Here is a 27,961-nt window from a genome sequence, read left to right as displayed (position 1 = left end):
CGCGGCGCCCCGCCTTCCCGGCCCCGCCCCCGGCTCCATCTTGCTGGCGACTAGGGTTGGGCTGTGACGCTGCTTCCCCCGGTCAGGTGAGTGACGGCGCCCCCTACCCTTCCTGCCCCTGTCCCCCGGGTCACCTCGCTCAGGCCTGCCCTCAGCCTCGCCGTGCGGGAAGTGGCGGGGTCCCGCGTGCGTCCCCGCGGTAGGGCTCGGCGGAGGTGCCTGTGGGCCTCCGGGGTGGCGGGCGTCTCGGCGTCGGTGTCTCGGGACCCTGGCTGTCCGGCGGGCGCGTTTGGGCGGAGGCGCATTGGGGTGGGATAGGTCCGGCGGCCGGCCAGTCCGGCAGGAAGGCGGGAAGACCTTTCGCCTTCCTCTGGGCCACTCGGCTGTCCCGAGATTAGAGGGAGCAGTGACATCCTGCGCTCAGGCAAGTGACTACAGGTGGAGGGAGGGAAGCCAGAGGATGACCCACCCTACTGAAGCGACCTCAAGGAGGACTGAGTAGGGAAACCAGCGAGAAACACGGAAAGCTGTCTGGCTGGTAACTAGACTTTACGGTGACACAGCAAATTTAGGGAAACTTGGGAAATTTGTACCCCGCTTAGCGAACCGTAGGACAGAATGCCTACGCCTAAAATTGTACATTGGCTCAGGTTTATAATTCTTAGAAACTATTCTAGGAAATCGCTTTCCAGATTTGATACCTGTTCCCTGAACAGCAACAAGTGTGCTGATTAACAGCCCGTCCTGAGCGAACACTTCCGATACAGAGAGAGATGATAGATGTCCACCTTAAAGTGACAAATGAAAAGTCGTCCAACTGCCTTTAAACTCGCTAGTATCTTCTATTAGATAGGGAGCTGATCTGATAAAGTAATCTGTCCTGGTTAGAGCTTAATGAGTTACCTTTCAAACACTTAAGGAGTTTCAGTCACTTGATAGGTAGAAGAAACAATTTTAGTCAGTCCGAACTTAAGCTGCTTTTTATTCCTCACTGGTGATGGTTGCCTACCCTGTGCAGAAAGTCTGGCTGGCTGTGACTCTAGTTCTTTATATGGAGGCTTTTGCTGGCTGATTTAAATAGTCCTTCCCGACCAAGAGGCAGGTTTTGGAAAATTGTAGTATCTCCTGTTGACCGTTTTCATTTGCCCTTCCTGTTCTGTTTCATAAATCTGCAACAGCTGCCTCTTGTGCTCCTGGGCTTGATGCCATCTTGAGACTCCTATAGTGAGACCCACCCCTTTTAGTAGCTGACTCACTGGGTGGAGGTGGTTTGGAGAACCAAGAATGACTTCTAGTCTTTTAAAAGTAGTTGCTGATAGAGAATGATAAAAAGGAAGTAAAAGCTCTTGTTTACACATTACAGTTTTATTATGTCTTGGGCAAAATGAGTAATTTGTTGAGTCACCATAGGGTTTAGTTCTTTATAAAAGCTTTTTAAATCTAGCTTTTGAATAGATACATGCATGACTCCAAAAGGGCTAAAGGTACATTGAAAATTAAGACTCCATGGGGAAGCGGGGTGGTTCAGTTAAGCATCTGACCTTTTTTTTTTTTTTTTTTAAATGTGTATTTATTTTGAGAGAGAGAGAGTTCAAGTGGCGGAAGGACAGAGAAAGAGGGAGACACAGAATCAATCCCAAGCAGGCTCCAGGCTCTGAGCTGTCAGCACAGAGCCCGATGAGGGGCTTGAATTCATGAACTGTGAGATCATGACCTGAGCCGAAGTCAGCCACCCAACCAACCAAGCCACCCAAGCACCCGTCTCACTTTTGATTTTGGCTTAGGTCACAATCTCAAGGTTCCTCAGTTTGAGCTCTGCATCAGGTTCTCTTGGGATTCTCTCTCTCCCCCCCACCTTCCCCTGCTTGTGTGTGTGCTCTCTCAAATATTGAAAAAGAGGAAGAATGTAGAAATAGGACTTTGTCACTGAAACAGTTCTTGAGATTTAGAAATTTAAGTTACTTATGTAGTCTTTATTACTGTAACTACTTGTTGCCTTTAAAATCATTATTAATTTTCTCATAAACTATTATATATTCCCCCTTTCTTTTGACACTGACCTTTTGCCCTTAGTCCATCTGACTATTTCTAAGATGTTGTTGTCCCTCTTTTACTCATTATACCAATCATGTTCCTGTTCCTATTTTTACAGCTGGGCCTTTGGAGTCCAAATGATTATTTTAAAACTGACTGGATCAGTTTTCTTATTATCTTTATTCTTATGTTGTAACTTTGACTCAATATATGCCAATTCTCAATTTGGTGTTTTTAGCTTCTTGTACTTGAATTATAAAAACGTACAATTTAAATTTATTGCCTCATTTCCTTTACTGTGTACTCTTTTTTTTTTTTAATGTTTATTTTAGAGAGAGCATATAAGTAGCAAGGGGGGTGTCGTACAGAGGATATGAAGCGGGCTCTGAGCCGACAGCAGTGAGCCCAATTCAGGGCTTGAACTCACGAACAGTGAAATCATGACCTGAGCCAAAGTCGGCCACTCAAACAGCTGAGCCACCCGGGTGCCCCAGGATACTGTGTACACAAAAGGCAGGATACTTTTCTCCCTTACCCTTTCTATCAGCACCTAGGACAGTACTTACTACATAATGGGCTTTTATTATGATGAATTGGATTTGTTTGGGGTCTTGATGTAAAAGAAATACATAATCATTTACAGCCACAGTGGGGAGAAGAGCCAAGGCACATTGAAAAATGTGCAAATTAGATGGAGGATCCAGAACTACTAAAATATTCTCGTACTAACATATGATTCAGAGACCAGCAGTATCAGTATCACCTGGAAGCCTAGTTAGAAATGCAGAATCTCATGCCTCATCTCAGAACTACTGAAACAGAGTCTGCATTTTAACAAGACCCTCAGGTCATTTACATACATATTAAAGTTTAAGAAGTACTTATCTTGCACATTGTTCAAAGAAGGGAGAGAGAAGGGGCACCTGGGTGGCTCAGTCAGTTGAGCGTCTGACTTCGGCTCAGGTCATGATCTCACGCTTCATGGGTTTGAGCCCCGCATCGGGCTCTGTGCTGACGGCTAGCTCAGAGCCTGGAGCCTGCTTCAGATTCTGTGTCTCCCTCTCTCTGACCCTTCCCAACTCGTACTCTGTTTCAAAAATAAATACACATTTAAACAAGAAAAAGGAGAGAGAAGATTTGAGCTGGATAAGTCAGGAAAGGTGAGTGACCCAGGCATGAGGGCCAAGTCATTTAATAACAGTGGGTTAAAGCAGAGGCACATTGGGAATGATTTAAGTGGTAGATATTTCTCATTGGAGGTTAGGTACTGTTAGGAGATAAATGAGTAGATAGAGCCAGTACTGAGGAGACCTGATTTTCTGGTCTATAAATTTTCATTTGATATTACAGCATTAGTCTCTGAAGAGGTTTGACCTCAAGTCACATGCTGAAAGAGGAGCATTTTAGGAAAATTCATCTAGTGATGGTACCCAGGAAAATTATAAGTGTGAGAGTATATGCAAGACGTAAATAGAAAAGTAATTTTACTAAAATAGGCATCAAATGGTGAAAATCTGGTCTAAGGATGTGGCCTTGAGAATAGAAATGACAGGAAGAATAGGAGAGGCATTGCGAAGGAAAAAAAAAAAGAAGTATTGGGTTACTTATTGTACTTAGTAATAGGTAATTTAAGCAGTGGTACTAATAACAGTTATGGGATTTTTTTTCCCCAACTTTTTATTTAAATTCCAGCTAATCAATGTACAATGCAATAGGAGTTTCAGGTGTAGAATTTAGAGATTCATCACAACACCCAGTGTTCATCACAGCAAGTACCCTCCTCAATACCCATCACCTGTTTAACTCATCCATTCACCCAGCTCCTCTCCAGTAACCATCAGTTTGTTCTCTATAGTTAAGATGTATTCTTGGTTAGATATGGGATATTAAGATTGATCTGATGGGGAATGATGAATATTTAATTCCATACCTATGCTGAAGGCCTCTTAACTGGCTTCTATCTTAATCTACTTTTCACTGTGTTTTGATGATTGTCTATCTTAAAATTATATACTATCTTTTGCCTTGCATATGACATTGTTGTTCAGCTTCCCTACTAATGTATCCATCACCTTTTAAAACTTAGGTTAAACTTTTGATATTTCTGTTAGTCTCCAATCTTAGTACAGTGTTTTATGGTAGATGCTAAATAAATGATTATTTGTCTTTATATAGATACACTTGCCAGGCATATTATTATATTTGATCACCAATAATTTTTTAGATATATATTTTTAAACGTTTATTTATTTTGAGAGAGAGAGAGGGGAAGAACACAAGTGGGGGAGGGTTGGGGGGAAGACAGAAAATCCCAAGCAGGCTTTGAGCTGTCTGTCACCACAGAGCCCAGCGTGGGGCCTGAACTCAAGAACCCTGAGATCATGACCTGAGCTGAAACCAAGAGTCAGACTCTTAGATGACTGAGCCATCCAGGCACCCCTAAATATTTTTTTAGGAAGGAAATCTTGCCATTTGTGACAACATGAATGAATCTTTTTTTTTCTTTTCAAGTTTATTTATTGAGAGAAAGAAAGCTAATGCGTGTACATGAGTGGGGGAGTGGCAGAGAGAGAGAGGGGGAGGGAAAGAGAATCCCAAGCACCTTCCTCACTGTCAGCACAGAGCCCGAAATGGGGCTCAATCCCACAGACTGTGGGAACATGACCTGAGCTGAAAGCAAGAGTCAGATGCTTATGGTTAAGCCACCCACATGCCCCAGTTTTTTAGATATGGTCAGGCTATGAAATGGTATTGTTTTGAATATTTGTTTTCCCCTGTGTTTTATTTGCACTTCTTTTACGTTAGTAGTGTTTTCTTTAATTGCAGAAGGCACTTACACTGGACATATATATGTATATATTTGTGGGGTTTGGGTTCACATTGGCTGCATTTGTTTCACATGAATGGTCTGTAAAAAATTTTTTTTAATGTTTATTTATTTTTGAGAGAGAGAAAGAGATAGCGGGGGAGGGACAGAGAGAGAGGGAGACACAGAATCTGAAGCAGGCTCCAGGCTCTGAGCTGTCAGCATAGCCCAATGCTTGGCTCGAACTTACGAACTATGAGATCATGACCTGAGCCAAATGTCTGGGATTTACTTCAGAATAATCCAGTGGAGTGGTGGGGAATGAATGAGTGGATTAAAAAAACAAAATTGGCTGTAAGTTTGTAATTACTAGAGCTGAGCATTGAGTCTTTGGGGTTTCTTCTACTCTTTTAAGTTTGAAACTTAATGAAAAGTTTATAAAAAGGTGTATGTGACTACAGAATGTTAACTCTTAACCATTGTTTCCCATAATGTTACATCACCAAGTAAGGGGATTTCTGTGGCATTTGGAAAACATTTATTTTAGTCTTAACATTTTAATGTTACCTTCTCTTTGTGACAAGAAACTATTGCAAGTTTTCCACATATGGAAGTGGTATAAAATAGATTTAAGTGAAAAATTAATTGGCTTAAAGATATTCCATAAATAATAGTACTGGTAGGATTAAGACATAACAAAAATTGTATGGGGAGAATGAAGTTGTAACATTTACTGTGCTATACTGACTCCATTGTTATGAACGGGGAAATGAAGAAGTACTTTATAAACTTTGCTTATACCTCTCATATTCACATGTTGAATGCCTGACAGACTCTTTTTGAAAGAAGATAGATTTTGTATAAAACCCTTGATGATATGTATCTTTTTTTTTTTAATATTTTTTTTAATGTTTTATTTATTTCTAGGAGACAGAGAGAGAGAGACAGTGTGAGCAGGGGAGGGTCAGAGAGAGAGGGAGTCACAGACTGAAACAGGCTCCAGGCTCTGAGCTGGCAGTCAGCACAGAGCCCGACGCGGGGCTCGAACCCACGAACTGTGAGATCATGACCTAAGCGAAAGTCGGACGCTTAACCAACTAAACCACCCAGGCGCCCCAATATGTATCTTTTAAGGACTTAACCTTTGTAAAAAAAAATTACAGAGGACATTTTTTATTGTTACAGAATGTCATACCCAGGCTACCCCCCAACAGGCTACCCACCTTTCCCTGGATATCCTGTAAGTATTGCCACTTTTTTTTTTTTTTTTTTAATGTTTTTTTTATTTTTGAGAGAAAGAGAGACAGCATGAGCAGGGGAGGGTCAGAGAGAGAGGGAGACACGGAATCTGAAGACAGGCTCCAGACTCTGAGCTGTCAGCGCAGAGCCTGACACGGGGCTCGAACCCACAAACTGTGAGATCATGACCTGAGCAGAAGTCGGACGCTTAACCGACTGAGCCACCCAGGCGCCCCAAGTATTGCCACTTATAATAGTAAAATAACTCATGTACTTGGAACAGGTATATAGGACTAGTACATGACAGATTTTACACATGTGTTAGAACAGGGGTCATAAACTCAGTTGCGCAGAGGTACTGAGTAGAATAAGTGTGTGAAGTCAGAAGTTGGGAAGGAAGGAGAGGGCACTTGCCTTGTGTATGGAAAGCCAGCAGCTATTCAGCTTCAGCCCGATGTGGCCGTGCTGTGATGCAAACTTAATGTTGCTAGATATTCCATTTCTTCAAGTAAAGCCAGAAACATGGATTTGATGTGAATTGCCCCAACTTTTTAAATTGGGAAATTAATTTTTTGTTAAATGTTTTATGACCAATAAAACATGTATGTAAGCTAAAATCATCCGATGAGTCACTGGTTTTTAACCTTTGTATTAGAAGGTTTAAAATAATTAAGAAGGGCTTGACTCAGAGATAACAAATTGCAGTGGATTAGAGGCCTCTGCTTTAGTAGTTCTGATAACTTCTAGTATTTGGAGTACATTTTATAAATGTGCTACTAAGTTCTGCCTTGTTGATGTCTCTACTGTGAGGACTAAACTCCTAGCTGAGGTATTTAAGTAAGAATTACGCATTTCAATTTTATATTCATAAGTGTATAAGGCTTCTTTCTAACAATGGGAGAATAGAAAGAGGTCTATGCAGATTAATGATAATGTGTGTACCCTTATGTAAAATGAATATATAGCTGTCCTGAATTTATCATAGGAGAGAAGAGAATTATGAATATGTTCCTAGGCCCCTATATACTAAACTGGACTCTAGCTACCATTTCAGTCATTATAGACTAATTTCTGAAACAGACAACCCCAACATCTGAGTGACATAACACAATAAAAACTCTTTTCTTGCTTACTTTAGTCTCCTAGAAGTCGGTGGCAGGGGGCGGGAGGCTGAGGAGGTGAGTGGGGTATCAAGGAGATTTTGTTCCATGTAGTCTTTCAGGTTACCAGGCTCCTTCCACATATTGGCTTTGTCATTCTCTAGTACCTTGGATTCCTCCACTAGATTCTCAGCTTCCAGCTGGCAGATGAAGGAAAAGAGGAAGAGAGTGTAGAGGATTGGGCAGGAGGTTTTTAGGGGCCAGATTGGAAGTGGTGTACATCACTTCTGTCTCTCTTCATTCACCAGTATTCAGTCATATGGTCCTACTTAACTGCAAAGGGGTCTGGGAAAGGTAGTCTAGCTTTGTGTCCAGGTGAGAAAGTTTAGTGAACATGTAGCAGTCTCTGCCACTCTTAGACATTGTCTAGTCTGAACTAGGCTCCAAATGTCACACCCTGTGTTGACTCAGGTCACTCTTTTGTTCCTGTTATGCAACAGGTTCAGGTGTGTTGAAAGAGAGTCATAAATTCTTCTCTTTAGGGTAGAGAACTGTGTCTTTCTAATATTTCCAGGTGCTAGGAAAATGAAGGAACTAATGAGCTTTGATAGTTTTTCCTGAAGCTTTGAGGTTTCTGAAGAGTCTGGTTCTCAGTCCCAAATAGAGAAGCAGACCCCTCTTGTCTGACACAGGTAGAATTAAATGTAACTGAGTTCTGAAAAACAGGTGTCTTGACAAACTAGTGTACAGGTAAACTAGTAAAAGATACCAAGACTTTTAATGGGACTTGTACTGTATAAAAGAAAATTTAGGCCTTAACAGTTACCTCTATTTGTTTGGTGGGTCATGTTTCTCTGTGATTACATTCATATGAAAAATTTTCTGGTTTTTTAGCCTGCAGGTCAGGAGTCAACTTTTCCCCCTCCGGGTCAGTATCCTTATCCTACTGGCTTTCCTCCAGTGGGAGGAGGTGCCTACCCACCAGCCCCAAGTAGTGGCTATCCTGGGGCGGGAGGCTACCCTGCCCCTGCAGGATATCCGGCCCCTGGAGGCTATCCTGGTGCCCCACCACCAGGGGGAGCTCCATCCTATCCTGGAGGTGAGTAATGGATTGTGGCATTAGTGATGATTTGGGATTGCTGTATCATTTTTCTTTCTCTCTCTGTCTCTCTCTGTCTTTTATCCTTTTCATTCTTGCTTGTTTTGTATGAGGTCAGAGATGCTCTTAGCCTGTTCTCTACCAAAGACCATAAATCTAGCTGGCAAGATAGAGGGATAAAGGTTCTTGGGGGCATGAAAGCTGGGAACATTCTCAAAAATTCTGTTGTGAAAAGAATTAGAATAAATCTCATGGTAGTAAAGGACCAATACATAACAGTTTACTTATTTGTAATCATAAGAATTGATCATGATATTTCACTTAGCATAATTGTGGCCTTTAGGACAGCTTTGTCCAAAGGCCATAAATCTTAGCACTTTTGTTATTATAAGTTAGGCAGGTGAATGAAGTAAAACTTTTTTAATTGATTTCATAACAGAGAGTTGATAAGTTGAATTTAGACCAAAAGAGACTGCTATTACAGCATTAATTGTATATTTTTTCCACTTTTCTTAGTAGATATTTTCCTGAAGTTTACTCTTTAATCATGAGAGCTGTCACTGTATTTATTCTTTTTTTCTAGTTCCTCCAGGCCAAGGATTTGGAGCCCCCCCAGGTGGAGCAGGCTTCTCTGGCTATCCACAGCCACCCTCACAGCCTTATGGTGGTGGCCCAGCACAGGTCCCACTACCTGGTAGGTACCAGAGAAGAACAGTAGTGTGCTACTTAAAATTTTTCAGTTGCCCCTGAGAGAACTTAGTTATGTTTGTGATAGTCTTCAGTAAACTTTATACTAAGTACTTTTATAAATATATATTCTTTTAGTTTTAGAGAGTGTGCATGAACAGACGAATGGGGCAGAGAGAGAAAAATAATTTAAAATACATGGTTTCATGGGGCGCCTGGGTGGCTTAGTCAGTTGAGCGTCCGACTTTCGCTTAGGTCATGATCTCGCGGTTCATGGGTTCGAGCCCCGCGTCGGGCTCTGTGCTGACTGCCAGCTCAGAGCCTGGAGCCTATTTCAAAGTCTGTATCTCTCTCTCTCTCTGACCCTCCCCTGCTCACNGCGGTTCATGGGTTCGAGCCCCGCGTCGGGCTCTGTGCTGACTGCCAGCTCAGAGCCTGGAGCCTATTTCAAAGTCTGTATCTCTCTCTCTCTCTGACCCTCCCCTGCTCACACTGTCTCTCTCTCTGTCTCCTAGAAATAAATAAAATATTAAAAAAAATACATGGTTTCATGAAATGCATTAATTTGATGCAAAAGTTTAATCAGTAAGATGGAAATAAGGACCCACTTTTTCAATTACAAAAAAAGTATTACAAAGCCAAAAAAACCCAAAACCTTCAGGCGCATCCGTGCTCACTCCTATACCATTCCTAAACCCTCAGAACTATGTCCTGGCATCCTTTCCACAGGGAATCAGAATTTAGTTTGGATCAAGTGTTAAAAAAAAAAAAAAAAAAGTATTATTTGTTAGGAAACTGTAGGACATGGAATATTTATTTTATTTTATTTTTATTTTTATTTTTTTAAATTTTTTTTAATGTTGTATTTATTTCTAGGAGAGAAAGAGAGAGACAGCGTGAGCAGGGGAGGGTCAGAGAGGGAGGGAGCCACAGACTCTGAAACAGGCTCCAAGCTCTGAGCTGGCTGTCAGCACAGAGCCCAACGCGGGGCTCGAACCCACGAAATGCAAGATCATGACCTGAGCGAAAGTCAGACGCTCAACCGACCAAGCCACCCAGGCGCCCCGGACATGGAATATTTTAAAAGGTTCTTGTGACCAAAGTTGGTTTTAGATCAGTGAATTATAATATTAAAAATTATCCTATTGAATAAACATGGTGTGAATGTTCTCCTATGTTTCCAGATTCGTAATTGTCAAAGCTGCTTTGAAAAGTTAAATCCTATAAAATCTGTTTACTGTACTTTTTTTTTTTTTTTTTTTTAAACATGTAGGTGGCTTTCCTGGAGGACAGATGCCTTCTCAGTATCCTGGAGGACAAAGTCCTTACCCAAGTCAGGTATTTCTGCTCCTGTTTTTAAATTTAGTCCAGTTTAATTAGATAATGCCAAAGAAGGGTACAACTCCTTTGCTGACATTAGAGGTTTCCATGAAGTGGGGTATATGGTTTATTAAAGTCACTTAAGATTCTGCTCTTTGCTTCTGATAGACTTGATCCTCTCTTTGGTCCATCTGCTTTAAGTGGTATCCTGATTACTTTAATAAGACAAGCATAGGTCCCTTCTCACAGGTGATAATACTCATAACTTCTTCATAGAGATTCACTTGGGTTCTTGGCATTGGTTTTAATTCTTCTTCACTCACTGATGGTTACAACTATGAACCTGGGTAACTGAGTAATTGTTATTTTTGGCGGTGTTTGATAAAGTGTGGTTTTGACTTCTATTTTTACCTTTATAACTTTCCACTCTTTTTTCAGATCAGTACAGAATCCTTTCCTTCCTATCCTGTTTTCTCTATTTCTTTGGATTATAACACTGAAGTGAGTAAGGTTTTCTAATGTTTACTAATTACTATATGTGCCTGTGTGTCCCCTGTATGTGCCTTCTTTACTTTCTAATTTCTCATGTATTGATCTTTCACATCTTCCTTAAAGGATTCAACTATATCTTTTTTTTTTTTAAGTTTTTTTTTTTTTTTTTTAGTTTATTTCTGAGAGAGAGAGACAGCGTGAGCAGGGGAGGCTCAGAGAGAGAGGGAGACACAGACTCTGAAACAGGCTCCAGGCTCTGAGCTAGCTGTAAGCACAGAGCCCGACACAGGGGTCAAAGCCACGAACCCTGAGATCATGACCTGAGCAGAAGTCGAACACCTAACCGACTGAGCCACCCAGGTGCCCCTCAACTGTATCTGTCGCATCATTATGTCCCTGTTGTGCTTGGCAGGGCTCTGACCATAGTAGTCAATTAATATATGTTGAATTGATTTTTCAATAGCCCTACGTCTCCCATGTATGAAGTCTTTGCCTCATCTCTGTATAGCCCCTTATTTTAATATTAAGTGTTTTTTTTAATTTACATCTTATACAAGTTACAAGGAACGCAAGCAGTATACTTTTATGCTTATCTTTATCTTGATTTTCTTATTTATTTCCATACTCTTTAATTATAAAAATCTAGCATTATCAAGCTTTTTTTTTTTAATGTTTTTGTTTTATTTCTTTCTGAGAGAGAGAGAGAGAGAGAGAGAATCCAAAGCAGGCTCCAGGCTCTGAGCTAGCTGTCAGCACAGAGCCGGACGTGGGGCTTGAACCCATGAACTGTGAGATCATGACCTGAGCCGAAGTTGGATGCTTAACCGACTGAGCCATCCAGGCGCCCCGTATCAAGCTTATTTTCAGCTGAAATGGGAGAGGGATTAAAGTATTGAAAGAAAAACACTTTAGCTATTTTCTGGCTTACTTTCTTGATTTGAGGAATTTGAGCTCCAGAGATATTAAGAAATTTGTCCAAGGCCACACACCTAGTAAAAGACTAAGCTGAGACTAGAACTAGCTCTTCTGACTCCCAGACCAGTGGTCTCCCTTTGACATAATGCTGCTTTGCTGGTACTATAAATGATATTCCTCCAAAGCACATAGGGAATTGCTTTCAATCCTTCTTTTTTAATTGTTGAAGTTGATTGTTAATCATATTATGTATCTGTAGCTATTTTAATCATGTATGAGAATTTTGATTTTATTTTAACTTAAGTATGCATGTAGTTTGAGAGACATAGATTTTATGACTAAGTATAAAGAAAGATTTTTGGGGTGCCTGGGTGGCTCAGTCTGTTAAGCATCCAACTTCGGCTCAGGTCATGATCTCACAGTTCATGAGTTTGAGCCCCGCGTCAGGCTCTGTGCTGACAGCTAGCTCAGAGCCTGGAGCCTGTTTGAGATTCTGTGTCTCCCTCTCCCTAACCCTCCTCTGCTCATGCTGTCTCTGTCTCAGAAATAATTAAAACGTTAAAAAAAAAAAAAAAGATTTTCAAACATAAAACACAAAAATGAAACCTACATATGCAACTTATGTGTAACAATCACTACCTTAAGATAGAACCAGTAAGTGGAAGTTAACAGAGTGGTAAATTTTGGAAAATCTTTTAGATGGGAATGGAACAGGCTCCCTATGAGGAATGAGCTCCCTATCACCAAAAGTCCTCTGGTAGATGGTGTGTGTGTGTGTGGGGTGGGTGGGTGTGTGTGTGTGTGTGTGTGTGTGTATGTGTATGTGTGTAGGAAGATGGAAATTTTTGGCTTGGTTGGGCAGCTGGGCCAGGTGATTCTCCTGATTGATAGAATTTTGTTTTTTAGTAGGGAGGTTGTTATCAAATGCTATCAAATGGGTTGTGCTAAGAAATCTTCCCTAGTTTGAGTTTTGACCTCTTGAACATGGACTCTGATTTCTTTTAATTCAATATAGTGCCTGGAGGATGACAGTATTTTTGATGAAGATTCACTTCCAACTTAGACTTTCAACAAAGAATAAAACAAATCCATTTTTCCTAAAGATGAAAAATGGAGTAGTTTTTGTTTTTAAGAAAGAAGAGGATGACGGGTGCCCGGGTGGCTCAGTCAGTTGAGTGTCTGACTTCGGCTCAGGTCATGATCTCACAGTTCGTGGGTTCGAGCCCCGCATTGGGCTCTGTGCTGACATATCAGAGCCCGGAGCCTGCTTCAGATTCTGTGTCTCCCTCTCTCTCTCTCTCTCTCTCTGCCCCTCCCCCATTCATGCTGAGTTTCTCTCTGTCTCAATAATAAATAAACATTAAAAAAAAAAGATGACAGAAAATGAGGATCATCAAATCATAGATTTGAAGATTAGTTTCTCTTACTGTCTAGTCCAGTGTATTGTAAACAAAGGCTTTTGCCCTACTTAGAGTTTTAATGAAGGTGGTTATATCAAAGGAAACCTTAGTTTCACAATACCATCAGGTTCATGTAAAGGCTTACGTTGAAAAAAGATTTATATTTGTGTATTTGCTACAAGTAGAATTCATTTTTTTCTTAAAGCCACTATACAAATATTTGTCATTTGTTAGTTCTCTGCTTACATTCTTGGCTTAGAAGCTTCATAGTGCAGGATGGTGGAACCAGTGTAGGATGGTTGTTAGAAAGAAGAAAACATTGGTGTGAGAGTATTGGTAAGTGGGAGAAATTATTGACCCCAAAAATGTTTAGGCCTAAAAGATGGTCTGGTCCTCTTCTCCTCATTTACTTTACTCCACAGTTTCTGGCATATTGCAGTATTCAATGAGTGTAAATAACTTTTTATTTTTTTTTAATTTTTTAATGTTTTTATTTATTTCTAGGAGAGAGAGAGAGAGAGAGACAGCGTGAGCAGGGGAGGGTCAGAGAGAGAGAGAGAGTCACAGACCGAAACAGGCTCCAGGCTCTGAGCTGGCAGTCAGCACAGAGCCCGACGCGGGGCTCGATCCCACGAACCGCGAGATCATGACCTAAGCGAAAGTCGGACGCTTAACCGACTAAGCCACTCAGGCGCCCCTCAATGGGTGTAAATAACTTTTAAATGCAGTTTCAGTTGCCTAAAAAGCAATTGAATCATTTTATATTTTGGAATGGTGTTAGATGCATCTTGAAATGCTATTTTAGGGGCGCCTGGGTGGCTTAGTCGGTTAAGCGTCCGACTTTCACTTAGGTCATGATCTCGCGGTTCGTGGGTTCGAGCCCCGCATCAGGCTCTGTGCTGACTGCCAGCTCAGAGCCTGGAGCCTGTTTCAGTTTCTGTGTCTCCCACTCTCTCTGACCCTCCCCTGGTCATGCTGTCTCTCTCTCTCTCTCCTAGAAATAAATAAAACATTTAAAAAAAAAAAAAAAAAAAAAGAAATGCTATTTTAGAGATAATGGGTTAAATAAAATATATTATTAAAATTCAGTTTAAAAAATGTAGTGGGATATCATCTTACTTCATCCCATCTCTCTTAAGCCCTGATTTGAATAGTTTAAGAAAACTATTGAAGGGGTGACTGGGTGGCTCAATAGTTAAGTGTCTAACTCTTGATTGTGGCTCAGGCCATGTCATGATTTGTGATTTTGAGCTCCACATTAGGCTCTGAGTTGCAGCACAGAACCTGCTTGGGATTCTCTCTCTGTCTCTCTCTTTCAAAATAAATAAACATTAAAAGAAAAAAGAAAACTTACTGTTTCCTAGCTGCGTTAAAATTTTCTTAAAATTTTGTAATAATTTCAGACTTAAAAAAAGGTATAAAAGTTATAGAATTCCTGAATACCCTTTACCCAGATCCTCCAGTGTTAACTTCTCATATAAACACAACAAAATGATCAAAAGCAGTAAATAACATTGATATAAGACTATTACCCGAACTATACATCTTATTCAAATTTTATCATTTGTCTCAGTAATGTCTTTTTCTGGTTCAGGATCAAATCCAGGATGAAACACTGCATTCATTGTCCTGTCTCTTAAGTTTTCTTGTTTTTTTAATATTAATTTCAATTTCATTTCATTTGTTTTATTAATCTCTGCCCACTGTGGAGCTCGAACTTACAACTTTGAGATCAAGAATCACATGGTCTACTGACTAAGTCAGCCAGGCATCCTTCTTAAGTTGCCTTTAATTTGATACAATTCTTCTGTCTTTTTTGTTTATGACCTTGACGCTTTTTTTTTTTTTTTTTAATGTTTTATTTATTTCTAGGAGAGAGAGAGAGAGACAGCGTGAGCAGGGGAGGGTCAGAGAGAGAGGGAGACACAGACTCTGAAACAGGCTCCAGGCTCTGAGCCGGCAGTCAGCACAGAGCCCGACGCGGGGCTCGAACCCACGAACCGCGAGATCATGACCCAAGTGAAAGTTGGACCCTTAACCGACTAAGCCACCCAGGCGCCCCAGACCTTGACGCTTTTAAAGGGTACTACCAGTTATCTTGCAGAAAATTCCTTAGTTTGGGTTTGTCTGATATTTATTTCCTCATGATTAAATTCATGTTTGGCCATTTTGATTAGGAGTACCACAGAAATGATCTTGGATCCCCAGTGCATTATTATATCAGGAGGCACTTACTGTTGACTTATTCTGTTATTGGCAATGATTAATTTTGATCACTTGTGTCTGCTAGGTACAAACTATGTAAGTATCTGGGTTTTCATTGTACTTTTACTCACCAATTTTAGCATCCATTGATGATTCTCTCTGGAAACCATTATTACTATGTATTTGTTATAGTGATTTTTAAATTTCCCCATAGATTTGTTTTATTTTTTTTATTTAAAAAAATTTCTTAAGTTTATTTAGAGAGAGAAAACATGAGTTGGGCGAGGCAGAGAGGGAGGGAAAGAGGGAGAGAGAGAATCCTAAGCAGTCTCCACGCCATCAGTGCAGAGCTCAATAAGGGCTCAAACCCCCAAAACCATTAGATCCTGACCTGAACCTAAATAAAGGCGGACACTCAACTAGGTACCCCAATTTGTATTTTTAAACTATAGTCCCTGTTGTGCTTTCTGGTTTCTTTCCTATATAATCAATGAAGAATGTTCTACCACCCAGAATTTCTAGTCATTGCTTGTTTTCGTTTTGTGCTTTTCTTATTACAAAATGTTTTATTTCATGTTTTTCATTGTTTATTTTTGAAAGAGAAAGAGCATGAGCAGCGGAGGGGCAGAGAGGGGAGTGGACAGAGGATCCAAAGCAGGCTCTGTGCTGACAGTAGAGAGCCCAACGTGAGACTTGAACTCCTGATCTGTGAGATCATGACCTTTGCTGAAGTTGGACACTTAACTGACTGAGCCACCCAGGCGTCTCTATTTCATGTTTGATAATGAAGGCCTGTGGAAACATATTGCCAAAATTATATTGGTTATTTGAAACCTCATTGGGCAATTCAAGGTCCACCTAACTAAAGCCCTTATTATATTATTGTATTTACTTATTTATCTGTCTATTTATTTTGAATAAGAGTGGTGAGTTTGGAATTTTTCCCTTGTTACCAATCTAAGAGAGAAACCATCCAGTCTCTTTGAAGTGTGATGTTAACTGTAGTTATTGTGCATGTGCTCTTTAAAAGAAAATTTTTTTTAATGCTTGTTATTTATTTTTGAGAGAGAGAAAGACAGAGCTCAAACAGGGTAGGGTTAGAGAGGGAGGGAGACACAGAATCTGAAGCAGGCTTCAGGCTCCAAGCTGTCAGCACAGAGCCCAATGCGGGAATCAAACTCACAAACTATGAGATCATGACCTGAGCTGAAGTCAGATGCCCAACTGACTGAGCCATCCAGCCTCCCCTGTATTATTGTCTTTAAGTCAGACACTGCTGTTCATCTCACACTATCCAGGGATCAATATCTTTTTTCCCTCCTATTCTACTGGGAAAGAGATTGAGGAATAGGAAGATTGACTGATATCACAAGCTTAACTTTTTGTCCCCTGAAAGTTTGGAGTTAGCGGTCTTTTGACAGGAAGGGGATAGGTCTTTCTTGCTTGTTTGAGAATGAGTCCTGAAAATAAAATGCTCATATCCTTTATCCTAAAACTTAAACATGGCCTCCTTGCCTAAGAGTGATAACTGGGGAAGTCTTAAGTTGTCTTCTTGTCAGCAGAGAATCCTGATGGCATTTTAAAAAATTTATATTTCTTTCACTAAAGAAGTTGAACATTTTTACATTCACCCCTCCCACCCACCCACCCCGGCAGTTTTATTGAGGTATAAGTGACATATAATATTGTATTAGTTTTAGGTGTACAACATGATAATTTGATGTATTTTTATATTACGAAAGGATTACCACAGTAACTGACTTAGAATTTATGCTTCTCGTTTCAGCCTGCCTCAGTGACTCAGGGAACTCAAGGTACAATCCAACCAGCTGCCAACTTTGATGCCATGAGAGATGCAGAAATTCTTCGGAAAGCGATGAAGGGTTTTGGTAAGGAAAACAGGTTTTTATCTTATTTATAATTTTTAGTGATTGAATCTAAAGTAAAAATAAACTTTATATTATTAATCAAGTTTATATGTCCACCTGTGCACATACCTTAATTTAATCTGGCACCAGTCACCTTGTAAAGCAACCAAGAGATGTCCTCAAGGGGTACCCAGCACAGACTTCATCCTTACTTAAACATATATGGTTCTTCCAGGGACAGACGAGCAGGCGATTGTGAGTGTTGTGGCCAACCGTTCCAATGATCAGAGGCAAAAAATTAAAGCAGCTTTTAAGACCATGTATGGCAAGGTATTTATATTTTTTTTTCTGGCAGTGGCCTTGTAGACTCTGCCTTTATGTGAGGTTGGATACTATCTTTTTATTAGTACTGGTGATATAAAGTAGAGACAGACTCCAGAGACCCCAGGAATGGTGTGTTTGCTATGTATTTCTCTTAAAAGACTTTCTAATTCTGGAGTAGTCATTCATCTCATAATCATACCTCATACTATGTCTGATATGTGATAGATGCTCAGTAGAAAACAGATTATGACCACAGTATTATAACTGATAATAGATAATTTTATATATAAAATAGATAAATAGTATAATAAATAGTTTGGTTCTCAGTCTGTCTTCTCTTTACGGTGGGATTCAAGGACTTATATAGCCCCTGCTTATTCTTGGTGTTTGTCATCATCTTCCACTTCTCTCTCTCCCTCTGAGTATATCCTGTATTATGCCCGTGTGGAACTTCTTGCCATTCCCTGCACACATCATGATCTTTTATACCTCTGTGCTTGGTATATGTTGTTCCCTTGGCCTAGAACACCTTTTCTTTTTCTTCATGGCAAACAACTTCTTCAGGATTTGGGTTAGATCAACTTCTCTGTGAAGTTTCTCTTCTTGCTCTGGGCAGAATTTAGCTGCTTCTGCAATAGCATTTTGTAAAATCTCTGCTATAACTGATCTCACTGTGCAGTCCCCAAAACAGTGAGCTCCCCCAGGCTAACCATGTCTTAACTCATTTGTACATTTTTAGCACCAAATACAGGAATGATAATAAATAGCCACTTAAAAAATATTTGCTGAATGGATGATCAGTAACAAAATCAGCAAGATTCTTTGGCTAAAAAGTGCTGCTACTTCTTAGATATGAAGGGGAAGACGAGGTAGCATTGGTTTGCCATTTAGATAGGAATCCTAAGACTTCATAGCATTCTCTGGATCTAGTTTACTTTTCTCAGAATGGGATAGAAGTTCGTTGGTTGGTCCCACTTGACCTATTTTACTCTGCCTTACCCTCCCTCCTTGGCCCAGGTCCACATGCCTTAAAGCTAATTAAGCAACATAAACTCTAGATTTTCTTTAGGGTTCAACATCAGACTCACTTCTCTAACAAAAGTATTTTCCATATTATGAATTTCTTTAGTTCATGGATAGCTTGTCCTATGCTATCCTGAATTTTCTTCTATATCAGTTTAGAATTAAAACTAAATTCACAGCGTATATTTTTTTATTCCTAGCCATCTTTTCTCCGAGGTTCCTATTAATTAATAAAAATATATTCATAGGTGGTTCAGTCAGTTAAGCATCTGACTGTGGGTCAGATCATGGTCTCTTGGTTAATGGGTTTGAGCCCGGTGTCGGGCTTCGCTGATGGCTCAGAGCCTAGAGCCTGTTTCTGATTCTGTGTCTCCCTCCCTCTCTGCCCCTCCCCCGTGCTCACTCTCACTCTCTCTCTCAAAAATAAACATTTAAAAAAAATCATCCTTCTAGCTTGCTGTGGAGTTGTCCTTGATTCCACTTTCTTCTTTATCAGTCATTGGATACTTATTCAGTGCCTACTATATGCCAGGCACTGCTTTGTCCTAGCATCTGGTTATTGACTCTGTCTTGTTGATCTAATATGTAAAAGGGCTTTTTAAAAATGTATCTTCTATCTCAAATCTGCTACTCAAGTCCAAGCCTGAATGAATTCTTACTTTAATATTCTAGTAGCCCTAATGTTCTTATCTATAGTATCTTTGTCATTGTAGTCCATACTGCCTATGGTTCCCATTTCAATGTCATTTTTTTTGTGTCGAAGTTTCCAGTGGCTTCTCCCAGCATGCAGAATCAAATCCACATCCTTTAGTTTGTGTTCAAGGCAATGATCCAAGTATAACATTACAACTCTGTCTCTCTAATCTATGAGAACGTTTCCCTCTAACAAAATTGGTTGTCACATTGGTTCATTAAAAAGGCTTTGCTTGTTCTTGCCTCATACTGGTGATTCCCAACCTTAGCTGAGCTTCATAATTTCCTTTCATACTTAAAAACACATGCAGAACCTCTGAGTATTTGTCCTTGACATCAATGTGTTTTTCTTTTCTTCTCCCCTCTCCCTTCTTTTCTTTTTTCTTTTCAAAAGATTCCACAGATGATTTTAATGTATAGTCAAGCCTGGGAACCATATTTATGTTTCTCATTTGTGTTCCTCCTTCTTGCCTGAAACATATTTCTCTTTCCTCTTTGCTTGCTAATTTTATATACTTTTCAAGATCTGGACTAGAAGCTTTCTCTGGGCTTTCTAGCCCACTTTAACTTCTCTTGTTTCAGCTTTTTTCCACTGTTTATTTATGTGCTACTTAAGTACAGTCTGTCTTATATTATGACTTTTTAGGGGTTTACCTTATCTTTCCACAGAAGAACACAATGATGATTCCTATTTCCACACAGAACAAGTTTCTTATACTAAGTAAATATCTGCTTATCATTTTGTTTGAGCGATTTTTAATTTCATGTATCTGTCTTTGTAACTGGTATAGTGGTGGAACTATAGTAGGAATTTGTTACTGTTTCTTGGGAGAGTGAATAAAGTACATCTACTTTAAAATATAAATGTTAAATGTATATATTTACTTGTTTCTTAGTATGTACAAATTTGAAATTTGGTCTTCATAAAGCAATTCAGTTTCACTTTTCCAAATATTTCTTAAAAAATTTAAGCAGCAAAATTTGGAGAGCACACATACTTTGTATTTGTAATTAAACAGGATTTAATCAAAGATCTCAAATCAGAGCTAAGTGGAAATATGGAAGAACTAATCCTTGCCCTATTCATGCCACCTACATATTATGATGCCTGGAGTTTACGGAATGCAATGAAGGTACTATGTTATTTACTTTATATATTTTATCTTATTGTAAATGTAAAACCCCACCAATAATGGCAGTTTACAGTGACAGCTAAATCAGTACATTGTATCCTATCATCTGAATAAATACAGCTTTTTAGGTTTGGAGGCCAAAATGAACTAATAAGATTTAATTATTTTCTGTGATTTTTGTTTTTCTTTTGTATAATTGTCACTTTCTCCATTTAACATAGGGAGCAGGAACTCAGGAACGTGTATTGATTGAAATTTTGTGCACAAGAACAAATCAGGAAATCCGAGAAATTGTCAGATGTTATCAATCAGAATTTGGACGAGACCTTGAAAAGGACATTAGATCAGATACATCAGGACATTTTGAACGTTTACTTGTATCCATGTGCCAGGTGAGTATAGTATGAATATATATTGATGAAGGAACATTCTTCACTTTGTATTATCAGTGGCATTCTTTATTCCTTTTAATATTTAGCCCACATGGAATCTTGCCATCTTTAAAAGGGGTAGCACAGATTTCAGTGTTCAAATTTCTTTGTCTTCACTATTGAGATTTATTTCTGCAGATCTAGCTTTGTAAGGGATTAGAAATTAACCTTTTAAGGTTATATGGAATCAGAAATCATCTTGGCTCTTTGTCTTAGGCTGGGGATGAATCTTTTTTTTTTTTTTCTTGAGAGAAAGAGGCAGTGAGAAAGGGGGACAGAGGATCTGAAGCAGGCTCTGCACTGAGAGAAGAAAGCCCAGTGCGGGGCTTGAACTCATAAACTGTGATACCATGACCTGAGCCGAAGGCAGACGCTTAAGACTGAGCCACCCAGGTGCCCCTGAATTTCATACTTACAAGTTTAGCGTTGTATTGCCAGTTAAATTGGGCCATCCACTGAAGACGTGCAGGACTGCCATGGAAGCGCTATAAGAGGTGAAAACTGTGTGAGAAGAGCCAGAGATGCAGAAACATTTCTCAGTAGTGTGATTAGCACCTTCTTTATTCTGATTCCCCAAATGTGTTGGAGAAGTGACGGAAAATTTTTCAGATAGTGTATTTGGAATGATACTATAAACACACTTAGAATGAGATGATGAGGTCTATTTGAAAAGACCAGCACACTGATTCAGTGTCAAGAGTTATTGGCTATCCTGCTAGTATACAAGATTGGATAGTTTTGAGGGATAGGAAAGCAGAGGTCAGGCTCTTCAGAGCAAAGGGAGATAGTTGCAGAAAACATAGTATGCCAAAGTGAGTGAATGTGGAAATGAGAAAAGAAAGCAAATGGGTGGGAAGAAATTGAATTTACCTACAATGGAATAACAAAGTAGGAGAGTAGATTAGAATTTTAAAACAACAAGAAGAAAAACAATAGCAAGAACAACAGGGATTTAATGCTAAAAAATGATTATTAAGACTTTACATGAGGGGTACCTGGCTGGCTCAGTTGGTAGACCATGTGACTCTTGATCTCAGGGTTGTGAGTTTAAGCCCCATGTTGGACATGGAGCCTACTTAAAAAAAAAAAAAAAAAAAAAGGTATGAGGTGCCAAGTCTCTTTATGCAGCAAGCTCAAGGCTCTGCTGTTTTACGAAGTAAAGAGACCTATTGAAGGGAATGAGCAGAAGAATGTCTTCTCAGGAAAATGAGACGGGTTTTTGTGTGTTTGAATCCAGAGTCAGTCATCTGGGAAATTTTTCCTGAGCATCTTTTCTTGTGTTCTATCTTTAGTCTCTCATTTAGAATATGCTACTGGGGGTGCCTGAGTGGCTTAGTTAAGCATCCGACTTAAATTCAGGTCATGATCTCACAGTTCATGGGTTTGAGCCCCACGTTGGGCTCTGTGCTGACTGCCAGCTCAGAGCCTGGAGACTGTTTCAGATTCTGTATCTCCCTCTCTCTCTGAACCTCCCCTCCTCATGCTGTCTCTTCTCTCCCTCTCTCTCTCTCTCAGAAATAAATAAAACATTTAAAAATTTTAGAATATGCTTCTGTTTATTTCTTGGGTCCATTGCTCTTTAAAATATTTCTCACCTTTAAGGAACACCTCTCCATTGTGTTCCTCAGACTGACATCAAGACTCTAGAGGGAAGCCTTTCCTTCATTTGGGTTCGTTTCTGTTTTTAAGAGAAACCAAATGCCCACCTAGGCTTTACTCTTGTTTAGGCCCACAGCTCTCTCCGTCTCTCCCCCCTCCCCCTCCCTCCTCTTCCCCCCACCCTCTCCCTTCCCCCCCTCCCCCCTCTCTCCTTCCTTCCTTCCTTCCTTCCTTCCTTCCTTCCCATCCCAGTGAAAACTTTGGTATACAAATTGGCACAGTCTGTCAGAACTTGAGTTATTTGTAGCTTCTTCATAAAAGCTCTTGTGTCATTTTTATGTATACATTCATAATAAAGCTTAAATATTAAGATTTCACTTGGCTAAAGGAAAGGAAGTTCATGAAGCTCCATATTATATACACCCTCCCTTGACATAAATTCTTTGAGGGCTGGGACCTTGTCTGTCTTGTGTCTCTACCACCTTGTGCATCCTACTGGTTCTCTTAGTCTGGAGAACCCTAATACAGCCTCACACAAAACAAGTGCTCCAGTCCTTTCAGCTGCATAAATGAATACAAAGTGGAACTCAGTATAATGCATACTGATCTTAAATCCCAGCTAAGGAGAATTAGAATTTCTTCATTTGAGTGGTAGTTTATATATCCTAGTAGAGATGTTTTTCTTTTTTGGCGGGGGAAGGAGTGGCGGAGCGGGGGGTGATTTTAATAGAATTTGTATCACATCTTCAGTTCTTGCCTTTTTCTTTTGCAGGGAAATCGTGATGAGAACCAGAATGTTAACCACCAGTTGGCTCAGGAAGATGCTCAACGTCTCTATCAAGCTGGTGAGGGGAGACTGGGGACAGATGAATCTTGCTTTAACATGATTCTTGCCACAAGAAGCTTTCCTCAGCTAAGAGCTACCATGGAGGCTTATTCCAGGGTAGGAGCTTTTCTTTTGAAGATTTGGCTTGTGTGTGTGTGTGTGTGTTTAATTACATCCAAGTTATTTAGCATATAGTGCAACAGTGATTTCAGGAGTAGATTTCTTTCTGCCCCTTAACCCATTTAGCCCATGCCCCCGTCCCACAACCCCTCCAGTAAACCCTCTGTTCTCCATATTTAAGAATCTCTTATGTTTTTGTCCCCCTCCTGTTTTTATATTATTTTTGCTTCCCTTCCCTTCTGTTCATGTTTTGTATCTTAAAGTCCTCATATGAGTAAAGTCATATGATATTTGTCATTCTCTGACTAATTTCGCTTAGCATGATACCCTTTCCTCTATCCAGGTAGTTGCAAATGGTAAGACTTCATTCTTTTTGATTGCTGAGTAATACTCTGTTATATGTATATACCACATCTTCTTCATCCATTCATCTCTCGGTGGACCTTTGGGCTCTTTCCATACTTTGGCTGTTGTTGATAGCCAACAACTATCAACAACAACATTGTCCCATTGAAACAGCACACGTTTATCCCTTGGATAAATACCTAGTAGTGCAATTGCTGGGGCTTCTGTTTTTAAGTTGTGAAAATATTTTAGCCCCTGTGTTTTTTGTTTGCAGGTGGCTAATCGTGACTTGATAAGTAGTGTTGCCCGTGAATTTTCCGGAAATGTCGAAAGTGGTTTGAAGACCATCTGTAAGATACTTTTATGTTTTGTTTTGTTTTGTTTGTAAATGAATGGGGCTTTGACTAGTTGTTCCCATTGAGTGACCTGGGAATCTGCTTAGGCAGAGGCTGAGCTAATCCTTATGTTTTACATACAATTCCTTATGAATGGTGGTGGTGTGATCAAATAGGGTTGTTTTGGAATTAGTTGGTCTTTATTCCGTATGCCCTTCATGAGGATTAAGCAGGAATATACAGTAGATGTAGCAGTTCCGTTAAAGTGAATAGGAAAGCCCTAAGGAACTACAAGTGACACCACACAAAGTGTCATTTTGAGCTCCCAGAAACATCTTTCAAATACTCAATCCAAAGACACGCTTTACCCTTTTGAAATCAAAAAGCTAGTTTCTAGTGTTCTTTGAGATATCCGATGAAATGGAAATTTAATTCTCCTGGAGAATGTATGACTAAAGAGAGTGTTAGTAACACACGTGTATTAGCAATTGAGTGTCTTACATATATTGCTGTAGTAATTATAGCTAAAGTAATAATGTACAGTTAGTATAGCTCTACCATTTGCAGGAAAAGACTTTGCTAAGTTAATTTTCCTAAGAGAAAATGTGTCAGATTTACTCTCATCCTCAGATCTTGCCTCAAACCTGTTTTCTTTTTCATACCAGAATGTATCTCCTATCCTTCTGTCAGCCAAATGATAATATTTTACTTGTAGAATTCAGAGTTCAGTCATTATTCCTTTTTAAGTAAGATATTATTGGGCACAGCTGCTATAGATGTTCTCCCTTGAAGGGAAAAAATGTAGAGTGTAAGCTGCTGCATCTATAGAAAGAAGATGGGATTTATTGGCTAGAGGGAATCCTCTAAAATTGAGGGTAGCCTATCTGATGTGGCTAGAAAGATAGGTGGATTCTGAGAAAAATCAAGAGGGAGACCATCACCTCAGATTTCTCACATAATTATAGAGAAAATGATCAAAGGCAGGCTAGAAGTTATAAATGAAGCTGGAGCATGGATACCTTAGTCAAGGCATCATTTGTGAAGTATCTCTAACTTGCAGTGCAGTGTGCCCTGAACCGCTCTGCCTTCTTTGCTGAGAGGCTCTACTATTCTATGAAAGGTGCCGGCACAGATGACTCTACCCTGGTCAGGATTGTGGTCACTCGAAGTGAGGTGAGGCTTTTTTTTTTTTTTTTTTGTCTGATCTTCCTTGATTTTGAATGTTAATTTCCTGAATTTTCCTCAGCAGGGTGTCAGTCCCTCAGGAATGTTAAAGAAAGAGTTCCTTTGTCACTACTGGTAGAGGCTGTATAAAGCACAGCTTTCATTCTCCTCATGCCATGAGAGAGGCTTGAGTTGGTGAAACAGACCACTGTGTCTCAGTGTAGCCAGTGCCAAGAATTTTTCCTACTTGAGAAGGTCTGCGTAGAATACTGTTTTATATCAAGTTGTAAAATGTTTATCTTTTCGTTTTCATTTTGCTAATGTAAAAAATTATATAAAAGATTAATCCTATTGGATAATAAAATTCTTGACAAATAGCTTTTAATTATAAAATAACTTTTAAGTTTACCTTTATCTCTTTATCTAAATGTACCTCAAATGTTTTCCTTTCTTCGACTTTGTATATTTATTAGAGTTCTTTCTTAATTGAAAGAAAACACATGCCACTAAATTATACTAGAGAAGGTAAATCATTTTTAAAAAGACAACCGTTCTATGGCTTTTTTAAAAAAAGTGTGTGTTTGTATTTAGACCTAAATTTTTTAAGCGTGATCTTTTCTTTAAATTGTAATAAAATATATGTAACATAAAACTTACCATTTTAATCATTTTAAAGTGTACATTCCAGTGGCATTACGTACATTCACATTGTTATACAACCATTACCACCACAACTTTTTCACCTTGCAAAACTGAAAATCCACACTCATATTAAACAATAATTCACCATCCTCCTTTCTCCCCAGCTCCTGCCAACCACCAACCACCATTCTATTTTCACTTTCTAGGAGTTTGACTACCCTAGGTACCTTGTACAAGTGGAATCATACAGTATTTATCCATTTGTGACTGGCTGCTTTCACATTAGCATAACATTTTCAAGGTTCATCCATGTTGTAGCATGTGTCAGAACTTCTTCCCTTTTTAAGGCTGACTAGTATTCTATTGTATGTACACACGACCTTCTGTTTATTCATCTGTCACCTGTTAACAGGTGGCTTCCACCTTTGGCTATTATGAACACTGGTATACAAATATTTGCTGAGTCTTTGCTTTCACTTTTGTGTACATACCTGAAAGTGGAACTGCTGTATCATATGGTAGTTCTATTTTATTTTACTTTTTGAGGAATCACCATATCTTTTTCTACATCCACTGCACTGTTTTACATTCCTACCAGCAATGCACAAGGTTCCAATTTCTCTACATCCTTGCCAACACTTGGTATTTTCTGTTTTTGATAATAACCATCCTATCAAATGGTTTTATTATTTTTTAAATGGTTTTTAATATTTTTGGGATAATAGATGAGACTTGTACCACCCTTATTCAATATTATTACAGAACAGTAAATTAGCTCTTCACTCGGTGATGCTAGCAGTGGTATAAATGCTAGCTGTCAAATGTCACTTGGTTTTTTTTTTCTCTCTGCTTTGATTGTAATTATATTTTTTTCACTATTAAAGAACAATTCTAATAAATACCAGTTTTCTCTTAACAGCTTTTTTCTAACATCAAAAATATTATCTCTTGCATGCAGATTGATCTTGTACAAATAAAACAGATGTTCAAACAGATGTATCAGAAGACCCTGAGCACAATGATTGCAAGTGACACAAGTGGCGATTACCGAAGGCTTCTGCTGGCCATTGTGGGCCAGTAGGAGGGATTTTTAAATAAACGAAGCTCTTCACAGCATATCCTTCAAAGCAGTGGCTGATCTGTATGCAGCAATATCAACCATCACCAAACCAAAAGAGCTTTATACTAAGGGTTGTGCCAGGGTATTGTGCTTGGTTTGCACATATGGCTATTGCCTTAATTCCAATGTTATTTTTTTCTCTAATACAATCAGTATGAAGCCATATCACAATGATGTAGTAATAACGAATGTCTGTAAGGCATAATTCTCACTGTTCTTATTCTAATCAAGATCCCAAATTAAATAAAAATCACAGCAGTCTCTAATTCTGTGTAATAATGCTGAATAAAAAAAAGTTGCTGAAATTCTGCCTTCCAAAGCCCTTTAAGTCCATTGGACAGTTATAGTTGGTAGTATATCAAAACTATATTTTTTAAAAATTCAGCTCTTTTGGCCTAGAAGAGTAACTTGCATCTTATTTTACATAATTTGGTATTAGTCTATATTTATAAATACCAAGCTTTCCACACAGAGAATAGATGAGTATTGCCTGTAACAACTTTTTAAAAGGGGATTATATGTTTATATGCATAAAATATATAGCCTACTTGTTTTGTCTACTAAAACTCCCTAAAGATCTTTATTGGCCCTTGGTTTTTTTAAAAAAAATTATGAAAGTCTAAATATTGTAATTTAATCATGATTCAAGAAAGTGAAGCTTCACATTAGGAGGTGTTCAGTTAATGAGTGAATGAAGCTTAAAGCATCGCTGGGAAAATTAAATGCTAGCAGTTCAGAGAAGTGTTCAGGAGCTCAGTTAGTGGTATAGCAGGATGATTGCAACACCCATTGGTTTACCCCCAGTACTGAGTAATTACTTACTGAGTATATTGAGCATTATTATAATAGGTAGTTAGGAGAAATACAAAGGAAGGAGCTTTGTAATATACTGGGGGTTCTAAGTAAAAATTAAAATACCAAAAAAGGGCAAATGTTAGATTATAACTTCTCTTGAGGATGAGAACCTTATTTGATCTTTGTGTGAATTTCCCTGGCACAAAGCAGAAATTTAATACAGATTTGATGAATGATTGTATAAAG

At 39.2% G+C, this 27,961-nt stretch overlaps 1 protein-coding gene across 3 annotated transcripts; it reads left to right on the top strand.

Annotated features, from left to right (window-relative positions):
- Positions 1-27,225, top strand: ANXA7 (annexin A7). Of its 3 annotated transcripts, none has more exons than XM_039235183.1 (13): positions 1-86; positions 6,026-6,080; positions 8,074-8,278; positions 8,862-8,972; positions 10,239-10,303; positions 17,084-17,186; positions 17,401-17,495; positions 20,225-20,338; positions 20,560-20,730; positions 23,141-23,311; positions 23,934-24,009; positions 25,055-25,167; positions 26,759-27,225. In XM_039235183.1, the coding sequence occupies exons 2-13, from the start codon at positions 6,027-6,029 to the stop codon at positions 26,879-26,881; spliced, it is 1,401 nt and encodes a 466-aa protein (XP_039091114.1). In that variant the 5' UTR covers positions 1-86; position 6,026; the 3' UTR covers positions 26,882-27,225. The 3 variants fall into 3 exon arrangements, with proteins under 3 accessions (XP_039091114.1, XP_039091116.1, XP_039091115.1); XM_039235185.1 differs by lacking the exon at positions 1-86 and adding an exon at positions 180-199; XM_039235184.1 differs by lacking the exon at positions 1-86 and adding an exon at positions 222-424.
- The last annotated feature ends 736 nt before the right edge of the window (positions 27,226-27,961 follow it).

The sequence above is a fragment of the Hyaena hyaena genome, unplaced genomic scaffold (assembly GCF_003009895.1).
Source record: "Hyaena hyaena isolate Hyena2069 unplaced genomic scaffold, ASM300989v1 scaffold_97, whole genome shotgun sequence".
NCBI lineage: Eukaryota > Metazoa > Chordata > Mammalia > Carnivora > Hyaenidae > Hyaena > Hyaena hyaena.
This window is presented reverse-complemented; position numbering and strand designations above follow the sequence as displayed.

Coding starts and splice junctions, on each gene's coding strand:
- ANXA7 (XM_039235183.1), top strand. CDS start 6,027: ATGTCATACCCAGGCTACCCCCCAACAGGCTACCCACCTTTCCCTGGA. Junction 6,081..8,073: donor CACCTTTCCCTGGATATCCT/GTAAGTATTGCC, acceptor CTGGTTTTTTAG/CCTGCAGGTCAGGAGTCAAC. Junction 10,304..17,083: donor AAAGTCCTTACCCAAGTCAG/GTATTTCTGCTC, acceptor TTCTCGTTTCAG/CCTGCCTCAGTGACTCAGGG.